Source organism: Dipodomys spectabilis, unplaced genomic scaffold (genome assembly GCF_019054845.1).
Source record: "Dipodomys spectabilis isolate Male_0828 unplaced genomic scaffold, ASM1905484v1 ptg000073l, whole genome shotgun sequence".
NCBI classification, from domain to species: domain Eukaryota; kingdom Metazoa; phylum Chordata; class Mammalia; order Rodentia; family Heteromyidae; genus Dipodomys; species Dipodomys spectabilis.
Window position 1 is genome coordinate 6,459,078 of NW_024870750.1, and position 15,646 is coordinate 6,474,723.

At 40.4% G+C, this 15,646-nt stretch overlaps 1 protein-coding gene across 1 annotated transcript in view; it reads left to right on the forward strand.

Annotated features, from left to right (window-relative positions):
• Syt16 (synaptotagmin 16) overlaps positions 1-15,646 on the forward strand; it is a 229,663-nt gene that overhangs the window by 191,020 nt on the left and 22,997 nt on the right. The window contains exons 3-4 of the mRNA XM_042682567.1: positions 3,790-3,987; positions 11,321-11,574. Of these exons, the coding sequence (XP_042538501.1) occupies positions 3,790-3,987; positions 11,321-11,574 (452 nt within the window). The remainder of the gene's footprint in view (positions 1-3,789; positions 3,988-11,320; positions 11,575-15,646) is intronic.

Here is a 15,646-nt window from a genome sequence, read left to right on the forward strand (position 1 = left end):
GAATACCACACACACACACACACACACACACACACACACCCTCTTAAAACACACACACACACACAGAAACACACACATACACATACCCTCTTAAAAACTGGCCTAGTAATACAAATACAATAAATCTCAGAGTTGGAAAGAACTCCAAAGGATGTTTAGTCCAACAACTCCTCACTAGCCTGTTTCCCCCAGCCTGCCTCTGGGGTGGTTATTTGGTCTGATTCTCTGGGGGTAAAGGGGGTTTAGTTTTATTCCCATTGTCTTTGGGATCTCTCCCATGTGTAATGTGCACCCATACCAGAGTGCTGTGAGTCATATATGCAGTACATGCAAGCACAGGGAACTTCCCATTGTGGTGGTTTTCAGATGGGAATAGTGTGGATGCTGATGATTGGAATACTAGTAAGAATGATAGTTTTCTGGACATTAGTTTTTCAGGGAATGAAACACAGCCAATGAAATCAAGTGAGAGGAAACCAATGTGCTCTCATGTTCATGGCTTAGATGTTCTACTAACAGTGAGAACAGTCAGAAATTAGATTGACTATTGGACCAGGAACTGTGGAGGTGGACAACTCAGGGGCTAGAAAAGGCCCTGGGAGGGGCTGGGAAGGTGGCTCAGTGGTAGAGCACTTGCCTTGCATGCATGAGGCCCTGGGTTTGATTCCTCAGCAACCACATAAGAAAAGAAAAACCCGGAAGTGGCGCTGTGGCTCAAGTGGTAGAGCACTAGCTTTGAGCTGAAGAGCGGAGGGACAGCGCCTAGGCCCAGAGTTCAGGCCCCACAACCGGACCCCCCCCTCCAAAAAAAAAGGCCCTGGGAATGACTCACCACTTAGAAATGATTCCAGACCAAGGTGAAGACCAAAGAGAATAAAGGACTTGGCCACCACAGCCGTCTACTGTGAGGACGCAGCTCAGAGGTCCCCTCGGTCTGGAGTCTCCGTTGTACTCCTTGTTGCCATTGTGGTTTTCAGTCATTTGGAGATATCCTGGACATATCTCTGCCTCAGGTTTCTTACTTGGAAAAGGGAAATAACAATTTTTATGTGGATTACATAGGTATAAAGCACATCTTAGAGTAATGCCAGGTACATAGAAAGCATAGTGTTTATTAATGGCCTTTCAAAGAATCGCAGGAATATCAACACACCGTTACCCCCCTACCCCCACCCCAGCATTGTTATATGAGCTCAGAGTCTCTTCTTGGCTTGCAAGAAATGCCTCCTGCCACTTGAGCCATATCCCCAGCCTTACCTCTTTCCCCCTTGGCTTATTTTTCAGGGTCTTATACTTTATATATAGCTAATCTTCCTGCTTGCACTTTCCACATAGCTGGGGTTATAGGTATATACCACCATGCCAAAATAACTTTTTTTTTAAACCAAGGCTGGCCTCAAACCATGGTCTTCCTAACTTCCACCTACCAAGCAGCTGGGATTATGTGTACAGGTTGCTGTGCCTGGCTAGATAGGTCATCTCCTAATCAAGCCAATGAATAAGTGTTTTTACCAGGCTGCTGAACAAAAGTTATTTTTTGTCTCACTGAAAAAGAGTATGGGTTTGATTTCTTTTTTATTCTGATTCAAAGCGATTTTTTTTTTTCAGGATCCATCTATGAATTCACACCTGTTTTCTCCTTTGGATCCCTTTGGGACATTTAGATGGATGGAAAAAACGATTTAAAAGTGACTTTTCCTTATTTGTAATTTCCAATTCATAGTCATCAAATGTGGGATAATGTGCTATATTCAGTGTCCCCAGCCTTCATGGTGGCATAATTGTGTCAGTTTTGGGGGTAAGGCCCCACATGGTATGAGTAAACCTTAATAAGGGAGAGTAGAATCAGCAACTATTTTACAGAAAATGGAAGGAGACTTTGTGCTTGATTTCAATGATCAAGAGAATATTCCAGAAAAGATAAAGGTTGAGACCTCAGCGACCAGTTGGATTCTTGATAAGGCTGAATGGGGAGGCTGGGAAAGAACTGACCAGGCATGGAGACAGTATGTGGGTGTCCCCCTGAGTGCTCGGGCTTGGGCCAAGATGAGGTGTTTGTGCTCACCAATGTATCCAGCATTTAACAAGTGCTCATGAAACATTGCTTTACATAATGGGGATTGAGAGAACAAGAAGGTGGTATTCTTACTTTCCCGGGAGTTATAGAAGGAGGACAGAGCCATGAAGACTCAGGCCGGAAGAACTGCTCAAGGAGAGGTGATCAGGGAGCCTACAGGATCAAATGACAAGTGAGGATGGGACATGGATCAGCAAAGCAGGAAGGAGGTGGGGGAGACCGAGGCACATCAGAGGCAAAGAATTCAGAAGTATCTTGATTTATTGGGGAAACTGGCCAGAGGGCAGGGTGTGCTGATGTGTGGAAGGCATGGAGAAAGTATATGTACAATTCAAAGGGTAGTTCATCAGCATGGCTCTGATGGATACCACCATGAAAACAAGAAAAGGAACCTTTAACACCCTGTTAGAAGTGGATTGGTGTGGTGTGATTGTAAACAGTAGGGTAGGTTTCTAAAGGTATTAAAAACGAAACTGCTGAATGCCCCAGAAGTTCCTCTTCTGAGCAAATACTAAGGGAATCTAAATCACCATCTTGTAAAGACCTATGAATTCTCATATTTATTGCAATATTATCTATAGTAACTAAGGTATGGAATCAACCTAAGGGTCTATAGACAGAGACATGGATAATGAAAATGTGTTGTGTACCTATGTATGTATGCATATATATAATAGAATATTATTCAGCCCTATAAAAGGAGATCCTGGTGCTTGCTACCACATGGATCTTAGAGAAATCATACCAAGTAAAATATCATGATCTCATGTGTGTGTGTTTTTTCCAGGCAAATTTATAGAAATAAGCAATGGTTGCCAAGGATGGGGATGGAATATGGAAGAGGATGGGAAGATGTGGGTCGAGGGATACACGGTAGCAGATACTGAGATAAACAACTCCAGATATCTAGTGTACAACTGGAAGATTCCAGTTAATAAAGTTGTATTTATTAGGGAAATTTCTTAAATATGTAGATTTTAGCTCCACTTGACACACACGCACACACACCCTCCCCCCCCACACAGAGTAGTTCTATGAGATGATAGATTTGGTGACTAGCCTTAAATAGTAACCATTTTTATTATCAATATATATATATATATCCTCTAACCTCATGTGGTAAACTTCAAATATGGCTCAAGTGGAAGCACACCATGGGAGAAATATTCACCATACAACTTATCTTTTAAAATCCATAACCAATATTTCAAAGATTTGGATTGGGTTGTTGATATAAAGGAGGATTTAGAACATTTATCCTATGAATGAGTTAAAACACACACACATACACACACCTTACATACACATATGCAGAATCTTTTCAATAACTGAAGCTTTTGGGAAAATCTTAGGTTCAATCATCTCATCTCTGAAGCAGGGCTTAGCCCTCTGTGTTTTGTAAATAAACGCCCAGTTTCTAGTATAGCCAGACAACAGGCTGCTCAGCCCAACACCATGGCTCTGTGGGTGGGTTCTGGATACCCCAGTGTTTTCTGTGGTGCTCTTCACCCATTTCTAACGACCTTTGTGAGCTTTCTATTCCTGTTTCATCTCTTTGGATGCAAGAATCTGCTTCAAAAGCACTTTCCATCCAGTTTGAACTTGGCAGGTCCAGTCTAATCCTCCATGTCCTTCTCTCCTTTCCTGGATTATCTGTCTCTGTGTTGGATTACAACCACAGGGGAGACTCATGGCTGTTGCTTTGTCCCCAGTTGACAGCTTCGGGGATGGTGAAGAAGCATCAACATCTTCTGAGAGTGATGAGGACGTGATCAAACAATTTGAGATTTCGGTGTCACGATCCCAGAGTTTCCGTGCAGCATCTGAGAAGGGAAAGACAACAGAATTGAACCAGAAACTCAAATGCAGCCGTTTGCTCTCGAGCCATGAAGAAGACAGCACAGAAGCAGGTGCGTATGGAGGTATTCCTTACATTATAATTTCCCGGTACCAATTTCCTTAGACCAAGGATGTAGGTGTATGTAAGAACATTTTTGAGTCATCTAAATACTATACATCTAAGAGTCCAGAGAGGAAAAGAAAATGAAGCAAATAATGCAAAATAATCAAGAGAGAGGATATAGAAAGAACAATATAGTCTTCCTCCCTCCCTCCCTCCATTCCTTCCTTCCTTCCTTCCATCCTTCCTTCCTTCCTTCGTTTCTTTGTTCCTTCTTTTTGTCAGTTGTTTGGTTTGAATTCAGGGCCTGGACAATGTCCCTGAGCTCTTCTGCTTAAGCCTAGTGCTCTACCACTTTAAGCCATAGCTCCACTTCCTGTTTTCTGGTGGTTAATTGGAAATAAGAGTCTCATGAACTTTCCTGCCCAGGCTGGCTTTGAACTACAATCCTCAGGTCTCTGCTTGCTGAGTAGCTAGGATTACAGGCATGAACCACCAGTGCCCAGGTCCAAATAGTATTTCTTAGTGCTTTACCAGCAAAGGGAAGGCATTCCTCTGACACCTTTCTGCCCAAAGCCCTGATGAGGCACAGATACTAGAACAAGGAAAGGTCTGGGAAATGTAATTAATAAAAACCAAGAGATTGCTGGGTCTTAGGGAAACTCTCTGTGGAATCTTTTGAGGAACCTCCATACTGCTTTCCAAAGTGGTTGAACAAGTTTACACTTGCACCAACAATGAAGTAAGGTTCCCTTCTGTCCACATCCCCTCCAGCATCTGTTGTTGTTAGAGTTCTTGATTTTTGCCATTCTAACTGGAGTGAGGTGGTATCTCAATGTTGTTTTGATTTGCATTTCTTTTATGGCTAGGGAGGTTGAGCATTTCTGCATGTGAATATTGGCCATCCTTCTTTCCTCTTCAGAGAAGTTTCTCTTTAAGTCTTTAGCCCACTTATTTTTTGGGCAGTTGTTTCTTTGAAGATTTGTTGTTGGGGGATTTAACTTTTTGAGTTCCAGGTATATTTTAGGTATGAGACCCTTGTCAGTTGTATGGCTAGTGAAGATCTTCTCCCAATCCGTGAGCTTTCTATTAATCTTGCTAGCTATGTCCTTTGCCATGCAGAAGCTCTGCAATTTCATGCAATCCCATTTGTCCAACCTTTCTTTGATTTGTTGTGTTTCTGAGTCTCTATTAAGAAAATTTCAGCCTGTGCCAACAAGACCTAGGGTTTCTCCTATTCTGTCCTGTAATGTTTTCAGGGTGTCTGCTTTGACTCCAAGGTCTTTGATCCATTTGGAGTTGATTCTGGTGCAGGGTGATATATAAGGATCTAGCTTTATTTTTCTACAAGTAGTTAACCAATTTTTCCAGCACCATTTACTGAAGAGACTGTCTTTTTTCCATTCTATTTTTTAGCTCCCTTATCGAAGATTAGATGGCTATAGGTCTTTAGGTTCATTTCTGGGTTTTCAATTCTATTCCATTGGTCCTGAGGTCTGTTCTTATGCCAGTACCAAACTGTTTTGATTACTATGGCTTTGTAGTAGAGTTTGAAATTTGGTATTGATATTCCTCCAGCACTTTTCTTTTTGTTAAGGATTGTTTTTTGCTATTCGGGGTCTTTTAATGTTCCATATGAATTTTTGGATTGCCTCTTCTATTTCCTTGAAGAATGAGGTTGGAATATTGATAGGTATTGCATTGAATTTGTAGATAGTCTTGGGAAGTATTGCCATTTTCATGATGTTGATCTTTCCAATCCAGGAGCATGGGAGTTTTTGCCACTTTCTAAGTTCTGTTTTGATTTCCTTTTTCAGGTTTTTAAAGTTTTCATCATAGAGGTCCTTCACTTCTTTGGTTCAGTTAATTCCTAGGTATTTTTTTTATGGGGCTATTAGGAATGGAGTTGCTTTCCTAATTTCAGCCATTGTTGGCATACAGAAAAGCCATTGATTTTTGAGGGTTAATTTTATACCCTGCTACTTTGCCAAAGTTTTGAATCACCTTGAGTAATTTGGGAGCGGAGTCCATGGGATTCTTTAAATACAAGATCATGTCATCTGCAAAAAGGGAGAGTTTACTTCTTCTTTCCCTATTTGGATCCCCTTTATGTTTGCATCTTGTCTTATTGCTATAGCTAGGCATTCTAATACTAGATTGAAGAGAAGTGGAGAGAGTGGACATCCTTGTCTCGTTCCTGAGTTTAGAAGAAATAGCTTTAGTTTTTCACCATTGAGTATAATGCAGGCTGTAGGTTTGTCATATACAGCCTTTATTGTATTGAGGAATGTTCCATGGATTCCTAATTTTTCCAGAACTTTCATCATAAAGGGGTGTTGGATCTTGTCAAATGCTTTTTCTGCATGTGTTAAGATAACTATGTGGTTCTTATCCTTGCTCTTGTTGATGTGATGAATTATGTGAATTGATTTGCGTATATTGAACCAGCTTTGCATCCCTGAAATGAGTCCTGTTTGATTGTGGTGTATGATTTTTTGAATGAATTGTTGAAGTCAATTGGCCAAAATTTTGTTGAGAAGTTTTGCATCAATGTTCATCAAAGAAATGGGTCTATAGTTCTCTTTCTTTGATGAGTCCCTGCCTGGTTTTGGGTTATTATGAGGGTTATTATGGCTTCACAGAATGAGTTCGGTACTCCACATAGTGCTCCCCTATGACCCAGCAATCCCACCCAAATGATCACAAACAAGACCATACTAAAGCTACCAGCACAACTATGTTTATTTCAGCATTATTTGCCATAGCTAAGATATGGAACCAACCCAGATGCCCCTCAGTAGATGAATGGATCAAGAAAATGTGGTATATATATATACACAATGGAATTCTATGCCTCCATCAGAAAGAATGACATTGCCCCATTTGTTAGGAAATGGAAAGACTTGGAAAACATTATATTAAGTGAAGTAAGCTAGGCCCAAAGAAACATAGGTCCCATGGTTTCCCTTGTTTGCAATAACTAGTACATGTCTGAGTCAAGCAGAAATGGTCAGATAAGTTGATGTTAGGTGAAATGAACCCCAAGATAAGTATTCATATATTTTTTTTTCTTTCATGCAATTGTTTCTAACATATTTATAAGATGATTTATTTGTTGCTTTGTATGTCCGTCCCCCACGGTATAACCCCTGCTTTCACTGTATTTGATGTTGGTATAATTTATGGAGCGGAAGGGCAAAAACAAATCGTTTAACTAGGGATACAGGTGGACCCATTGCAACAATGAGATGTACAAGTCGTTTTGTGGAAAAATGAACTTTACAACTTTGGTGGGAGGGGGGAGGATTGGTTGGGGGAAGGTGGGGGAATATGGGAAGGGAAACAAAGAGGAAGCAACAATGCTTGATAAGAAATGTACTCGTTATCTTGCCCATGTAATTGTAACTCCTCTATACAGTATTCTCACAATAAAAAATAAAAAAAAAATAAAAATAAAAACCAAGAGAACATGTCAACCCATCCACTTTCATGGCTGGTTTCAGAGATCTGAGTTCTCCAATCTTTTCCTTTTTTCCTTTAGAGTATGTGGATACTCATACCAATAAGGGTCTAATAGTAAATAGTGTTGTACTCAACACTAGAAAGAAAGAAAAAACAGCACATAAAATGAGAGAATATAAAAGAGAAGAATATTTGATTTGATGTTAAAAACAGGACAAGGCGAGACATCGGTGGCTCATGCCTGTAATCCTAGCTACTCAGCAGGCTGAGATCTGGGGATCGTGGTTCAAAGCCAGCCCAGGCAGAAATATTCCTGTGCGATTCTTACTTATAATTAACCACTCAAAGTGGTAAAATACTAGCCTTGAGCAAAAACTGCTCAGGGGCAGTGCCCAGGCCCTGAGTTCAATCCCCCATGACCAACAAAAGGAAAAAAAAGTACAGGAAGAAAAAAGAACAAAGGAAAAATAAAAGCAGAGTTAGCAAATGACCTCTGTTTTCTGTAGGGAAAACTTGCAATCCATCATGGTAGCTTGACTATTGACATAGCCAGCACAACATTCTTTATAGCTATTCTTCTTAGCCTAAGGTAAGCTATTAAATATCAGCCTGTGTAACCAAACCACACTATTGATGTTTGTGGATCCTCTGCTACTTCCTCAGTCCCTCTCTTGGTGTTTCTCTTTCCCTGGTGTTATAGCATGGCATCTTTCTCTCCACAAAGAGGGCAAATGTTAGCTAATGAAAGTTAATAGCAGTTGATTCCCTGTGAGTCTCTGGTTTAATTCTAAAGCTAATGGCCCCATTTCCCAGAAGCCTGATTTACACAAATGGCTGAGGTTCTTAGAGCTGTGACAACCACCCCACCCTCACCCTTCCTGGAAGTAGTAATAACTTATCTTTTGTCCTAACTGGCAATTCTGAATTTTTGACAGATAGTTTTAGAGAAGGTAAAAATGTTTTTCTCTACTGGACAGAGGGAAGAATCTATAACATTGAACAGATTACCTGTAAGTTTTGAAGAAAACCAGTAGGATTTTCAGATTAAATTTTAAGCTGCCAAACAGCATGGAAATATTAATGTCATTTTTATTGCTTGATATTTTCCCCCTGTTATGTCCTTTTGTTTATCTTAATATCTGTAGGTTTAGTTCAGCAGCAAAGCATAATGAAAAGATTATAAATCAATCCTTGAGAAGCTTTATTTATTTACTTTTGGACTGTTGTCCATTAGCTATTTTATTCTACTATAACTACTGGTTTGTTTTTTGTTTTTAAAGATGGTTTAATTGTAATTCTGCCACTTTTAAATATAACCCAAGTGTTGAAAACTGAAATTAAGAGGCTAAATCCAAGAAAAATCTGACCCATGAATGAACTACAAGTGTACTGTTGAACTCAAGGCCTACACTCTCTTCCTTAGCTTTTTCACTCAAGGCTAGTGGTGCTTGGTTACTTGAGCTATGCTTTCCCTTCTCCCTTTCTGCTGGTTAATTGGACATAAGAGTCCCATGGACTTCTCTGTCCAGGATGACTTTGAATTGAGATCCTCAGATCTCAGGCTTCTGAGTTGCTAAGATTCAGGCATGAGGCATCAGTACTCAGCAGGTTGTCCCATGTTTTACTTTTAGTGATTGCATTCTAGAGTCGTTGGCGATGTTATTTAAAAGATGTCCTAGGCATGGGGCTCTTTTGTCCTGTGAATGTGACTTAGTATTATTAAACTTGTCTATGTATCTGCATTCCTGGTAAAGTTGTGGTGAGTTTGGTGTAAGCTGAATTGCAGGGTGAGTACCAGGTCCGTGGGGTGAAAGGTCGACTAGTCTACTCATAGAGCTTTTTTATTTTTATTTTTTCAGAAGTAATTTCTAAGTAGTAATCCTTAAGATGATTCATAAATCGTAGGTATTTATTTTCTTGGTAAATGAAAAAACAGCTTATCTGGGCACAGTGGTTCAGTCCTGTAATTCCAGCTCCTTGGAAGGAAGAAATAGCATCAGAATTTGAGGCCATCCCAGGAAAAAAAAAATGTTACGAAGACTTAAAAACCAAGCCAGGCGTATTGACACACATGTAATCCAGCTACACAGGAGATGCAGGTAGGAGAATTATAGTTTGAGGCCCACCTGGGCAAAAAGCATGAGACATAGAAACACAGCTAAAGATAAAAGGGCTGGAGGTAGGGGTGGAGCTCAAGTGGTAGACAACTTGCCTGGCAAGCATGAGGTCCCGAGTTCAAAATTTCAGTACAGTTATCCCTAGAATCTGAACTTAGTTTTGCTTCAAATGATATTTTAATCATGGTTTAACCAGAGAAATAGAACCAGTATATATATATATATATATATATATATATATATATATATATATATATATATATGAAAACATACATATGAAAAATCTCCTTGAAGCCCACTGAGTATCAACTCTAATTACAAAATGCTTCCTCATCAAGTCCTGTTAATTGTGTACTTGACACTTCTGGCCCAGCTAAGATGACTCATAAAACTGACTACCATAGATAAAAAGTAGATATCTTTACACATGGCTGGTTTGGTTGGTGGTGCTTGAGGATTAAGAGTAGGGATAAGGAAATGATTTGGTAGCAAGGCCTCTTTTCATTGAAGTGTACTATAAGCTAAACAAGTTGAAGAATTTCTCTGAGCAACTAAATGCAGTTGATGTGACAGAATTATGACCTGTAATTTCTAAGAAGCCAGGATACATTTCTCTGACAAGAGGCCATTACTTGTAGTTATGTGTTTAAGAGCACTATCTTATTCATCTAAAGGCCTAGGTAAACTGCTATAGGGAAAGTCAAATCACCTTTTTCTTTTGAAACCCCAACCTTGCAACTGATAATCCAGGTTGCCTACCTAATTCATTCATTGCCTGCCTGTCACAGAAAATGGTTTGTTCCATTAATATAGTACTTCTGTTTTTCAGTTATGAATAATGTTTCGTGGCTTAAAGTAGCTGTTGAAATTTCTCTTATTACTGATCTAGGTATTATCACCATAGGAGTTAAAGCCTCAAGACAATTTTATGGGTGTAATTTCTTGGCAAAGTTAGATTTTGTGCTGAAACCCTGCTGGGCACTACCCACATTGATAGATGACCCACTGTTTAATAGGACATTTTACTGTTCATGATTTGAGGAATGGGTGTGCTAATTAGAGACTTAGAAGAAAATTCTGCTTCGTGTTGTAGGTTTTTGCAAGTGGAGCTTTTCCTCATTCTGTCATTTTCTGTGGCCTTTTAAAAGTGTATTTGCCAAATAACTGGAAATGTGAATGTAAAATTTTTGTGATGTCCAGTAAAAATATTTCCAAGAAGATTGAACTAAATATCTAAGAATAACAAAGCAGATAAGGGGATTGTTTACAATGGCTTGGTTGTGTGTATGTGTGTGTGTGTGTATGTGAGCAAAATCTCAAATGAGTAGTCTACTAAGGTTGTGTCCAAGGATCACATGTGCCTGAAAATGTTTTTCTGTGGTCTGCACAAGTATATATTGTACAAGTGAGGCTATGTACTGCACAGGTGATATACTGCACAGATGATGCTATATATTATAAGTGCATTTTTTCCTGTGTATGCATCTTGTACTCCATGGTTAACCCTGTCACCAACATTCCATGTTGCTGCACACCTGGATGCTTAAAGTTTCAGTGGGAAGCTACAGCAGATGAAGACAAGGTCATAGACGTGTACTTAGTGCCTTCCAGAAGCATATGTTGGAGCTGAGCCTGCAAGTCTAATAGAGGAAATAATTACTACCGTGAATGTGTACATAAGAGCTTTCTTATGTACACATTCATGAATTTATCCTAAAGATAAAAAGTAACGTATTTGCAATGGTTTTCTTGTTGCCAATTTAGACTTGGATGGTGCCAACCAACTGAGTTATTCTGAGATAATATCTTATGAAGATCACCCCATCTCTACTCCCTCACAGTCCCCACGCAAGAGCGGGGAGATTAGAGTCCATGGATCCTCTCACCAAGATACCAGTGTGGCTCGAAGCCTCCATCGACAGTCTACCGATGGCAGCATGGAGGTGGAAACCACCTTTACCAACCGGGGCTTCGAGGATTCCTACGCCACAGACAGCTCCTCTGTGTGGAGTCCAGAGGCAAGATTTTGTTTTCTTTGCTTTAATAGTGTGTACCCATCTCGTCTCCTTCCCTTCCATCTATCCCCACCAAGAAAGCATCTTTTACTTGAACTTTTCCTTTTACTACCCATCTTTTACTTGAACTAAATTTTTGTTGGTATGATCAAAGCTCTTAGGCTTATAAGGGGGGTGGGCAGGGAATGCTAAGAAAAGAAATGAAGAATGATGACAGAATGGACCCTTACAGGCTTATTTTTATATAAAAGACCTTTTGGTTCTTTCATAAGGCTGGTATGTTTCCTTCATGGGAAGTGGAGGTCATTGTCTGTTTTATTTACTCCACTTTTTTTTTCTGTGCTGATACTGGGGCTTGAACTCAGGGCCTAGGCACTGTTCCTTAGCATTTTTTGCTCAAGGCTGGTGCTCTACTAATTGAGCCACAGCTCCATTTCCAGCTTTTTAGTGGTTAATTGGAGATATGAGTCACATGGACTTTTCTTTCTGGGCTGGTTTCAAACCTTTTGAGTAGCCAAGATTACAAGTGTGAGCCACCAGTGCCCAGATTTACCCCACATCTTGAGCTGTGATTGAAAGAAAAATCATTTGAGAGTTTAAAAGGCAATGGCCTACTAAAGAAAGTCTACATGTATTATAATAAGGATTTTGCATTTTTATGTATTTGTTAGCAATGAATCAAATAACTGATGGCATTAATCTGTAATGACCTCCTGGCCATTGATGATGCTTTTTGTAATATATCAACAAGATTCTCTTCTCACTAAAGCTGGTCTATATTATGTCTGACCTTCCAAAGATAAGAGTGTAGGTGATAATGGCAGTAGAGACTCCAGGGACCATGATAAGGATTGATTGTATCAACGTGTTGATTATTCTTCATTGGATCCATTCTTCCTGTAATGATCCCATGACATTCCAAGTGCTGAATTCTGGTGCTTAATGACTAATCTGAAATTCTGTTTGATGAAATAAGTCATATAAGTATACAAAACTTTGAAGTGATATCAATTGTGGAGTTAGAGGTGAATAGACTTGATTAGCACAAGCCTAAGAGAGCAAGTGGGCTGAAACTCTTAGGAGGACCAGAGTGGTCACACAGACACATGAAATACTCAGGGAAATATAACAAAACCGCAAGAAATCATGTTCCAGGGCTTTAGGATATTCTGGCAGGGCACGGGGAAGGGCATGGGCTAGCGTGTGTGCTTCTGTGTGCTATTTCTGTTGAGAGCCAGAACTAGGGTGTGGATCTTTGGTTTGTAGCTTGTTAAAAGCTGTCTTTCCTATCACCTTTGTTAAAAAGAAAGAGAGGGCTGGGCTCATGTCTGTAATCCTAGTTATTCAGGAAGGCTGAGATCTTAGGATCATGGGGATGAAAATCAGCCAGAGAAGGTGAGTTCACAAGTCTTATCTCCTAGTGGTAGAGCTCTAAGCCTTGGAGCCAAACAAGCCAAGAATGTAAGGCCCTGAGTTCCAGTCCAAATTCTGCTATAAAAAAAATAAGTAAGGGTCTGGGAAGGTGGCTCAGTGGTAGAGTGCTTGCCTTGCATGCATGAGGCCCTGGGTTCGATTCCTCAGAACTACATAAGAAAAAAGAAAAAAGCTGGAAGTGATGCTGTGGCTCAAGTGGTAGAGCGCTAGCCTTGAGCTGAAGAACTGAGGTTCAGTGCCCAGGCCCAGAGTTCAGGCCCCACGACCGGACCCAAAAATAAAAAATAAAAAAAAGTAAAAAAAAAAAAATGAAAGAGAGAGAGAGAGAGAGAGAGAGAGAGAGAGAGAGAGAGAGACAGAGAGACAGAGAGACAGAGAGAGAGAGAGAGAGAGAGAAAGAGAGAATTTCTTCATTGCTTTATTGTTAAGAGTTGTGTCAGGCCCCATGTCATATTTAAAAAATACTCTTTTGGGCTCCCCTACCACAAAAACAAAGCAGAGCTGTCCACTTGCCTACTGATAACTGTATCTCCTTGGTAATTGTGCCATTAGGCTTAGAAAGGCCTCTCCACCTCATTCTCCTTCCCTCCACCCCCTGCCAGTTTACCTGCCTCCGGTGCTTTAATAGAAGATTGTGTTCAGGGGACTAAATGTTCTCAGACTCCAAAAATACCCAGACATCTCTGTGTGCTCCATTCAACCTCCTATCTATTTTGAGACAAAACTGTAATTTGGTGCTTCTACAGTAGAACTTCAAATCCAAATTGGAGGCAGTTCCCGTAACTGCCTGCTCTGCAGGCTTAGCTTGCCTTTTAAGCATTGATTTATTTGCCTCTTAGCTGTGTTAAGAACCTTGTCTTCCCCCGTGTAGCTGGTATCTGGAACAGATTGTGGGTCTGTTTACTTTAGGCCACATGGTGACATCAACACTATCTTACTAAAACAGAAAGGCTTTTCAGTTTGATAGAAAATCTTTAAACCTACATGGATTTTGACAATTTGATGCAAGTAGTTCTACCTTCAAGGGAAAAGAAAATAAAACAACCCAGGATATTAATGCTCACAGAATCATTTATTTTTTCTCTGAAGAAAACCCGGCATGGGGTATGACTCCCTGCTATGCTGATGGATTTTCCAGGGCTGTTTTCTCTGCTGGCAAAGGCCACGTACCTCTTCCTGCAGACCTAGGGCTTGGCAGGGAAGACAATGGGAGGGTGTCTGGCGATTCCCAGCGCACACGGAGACAGGTGTCCCACTTTTCATCTCCACTTTCCACTGATTAATTGGTTGGCCTTGAGAAGTTAATTAAAATCTGCCAAATGGGGATAAGAATGAAGAGATTTTTACCTTGCAGGAAGGTCAAACGGATTAGAGGTATTAACAGTACCCACATGAGGGTACTCCTTTAGTTACCTGCTGATAGGCAATGTGTGTTGAAATAATTAATTGCTCTGAAAATAAATTCAGCCCAGGAAAGGGCTGCAAAACCCCACTTTTCTTGGGCCACAACTTGGACTGGCTCATTCCAGAAGCTGCCTTATAGCCTGGAACTGTGGTTTATTCAGAGTTCTTAGGACAGAACTCTGCCCAGGATTCTCCAGACACCAGCAAATAGAGTGAGCACATTTATCTGAAGATAGCCTAGTAGACATATGGTGAGATCCTTGCTAATTAGGACATTTTTAACCTTGGCATTGAAGTTGGTGAAAACAACAACTAGGAACTCTTACCCAGTATTAAGAGCAGAAATCTAAAAGACTATGAAATCGATAGTAGTGTAGTTTCTACATTCCATCATCATTCCTCTTCTTTCTTCTTCATCTAATACTCCCAAATTACATATAAGTACTGATGGTGAAAGATTTGGGGAGAAGAAGGAAGGCCTTATGGCTCCCCATAAGGTCTGGGATTTTGAGGATTCTGCATTTCATTCAGACTGTCAGAATAGGACACTTGAAGACTCCTGGTTAGGCACCAATCATTGGCTTGCAAGGAGAGAGGATGTCCTTTATTTAGCTTTTCTTAGGTTTACTTTCCTTTTGCATGAAATGAATTAAAGTTTCTTCATTAGGTTGATGTAAGTATTTTGGAAGATGATCTTGCTTGGCTGGTGGAATGGTTCAAGTGGTAGAATACCTCCCTATCAAGGGCTTAGCCCTGATTTGAAACCCTAGTTCTGCCAAAAAAAAAAAAATGTGAGGGGGAGGGGAAAAATGATGGTGCTTCTTAGCTGGGTTACCCAGTAAGGCGGAGCCCAAGGAAAGTCCTTTGTTACCTACTCTGTGGAAGAGTGTAATCTCAGAGAACAAGAGTGCAGAAGGAGGGGGAGAGAGGAAGGATGATCCACTTGAAGCATCCACCATGGAGATGACCATCACTCCACATGAGAACTTGCTTGTGTCCCACATGCAAAAATGTTATGTAATCCAATTTCTTGACATCTTCCCAATGGGAGAAAAGTTTATGGCACTCTCTGAATTTTGTATACACGGTGGTAAGCAGGGTTCTATGGCTTTCTGAGTCCTGTAATCAACAGGCCATGATGCCAGTTGGCGATTATATTTTTATCAGCAGGAAGTAAGAAGTTATTGGGTTGTGTCAGGCTGTAGCTACTTAGAACAGACAAGCTGTGCCTATAAGA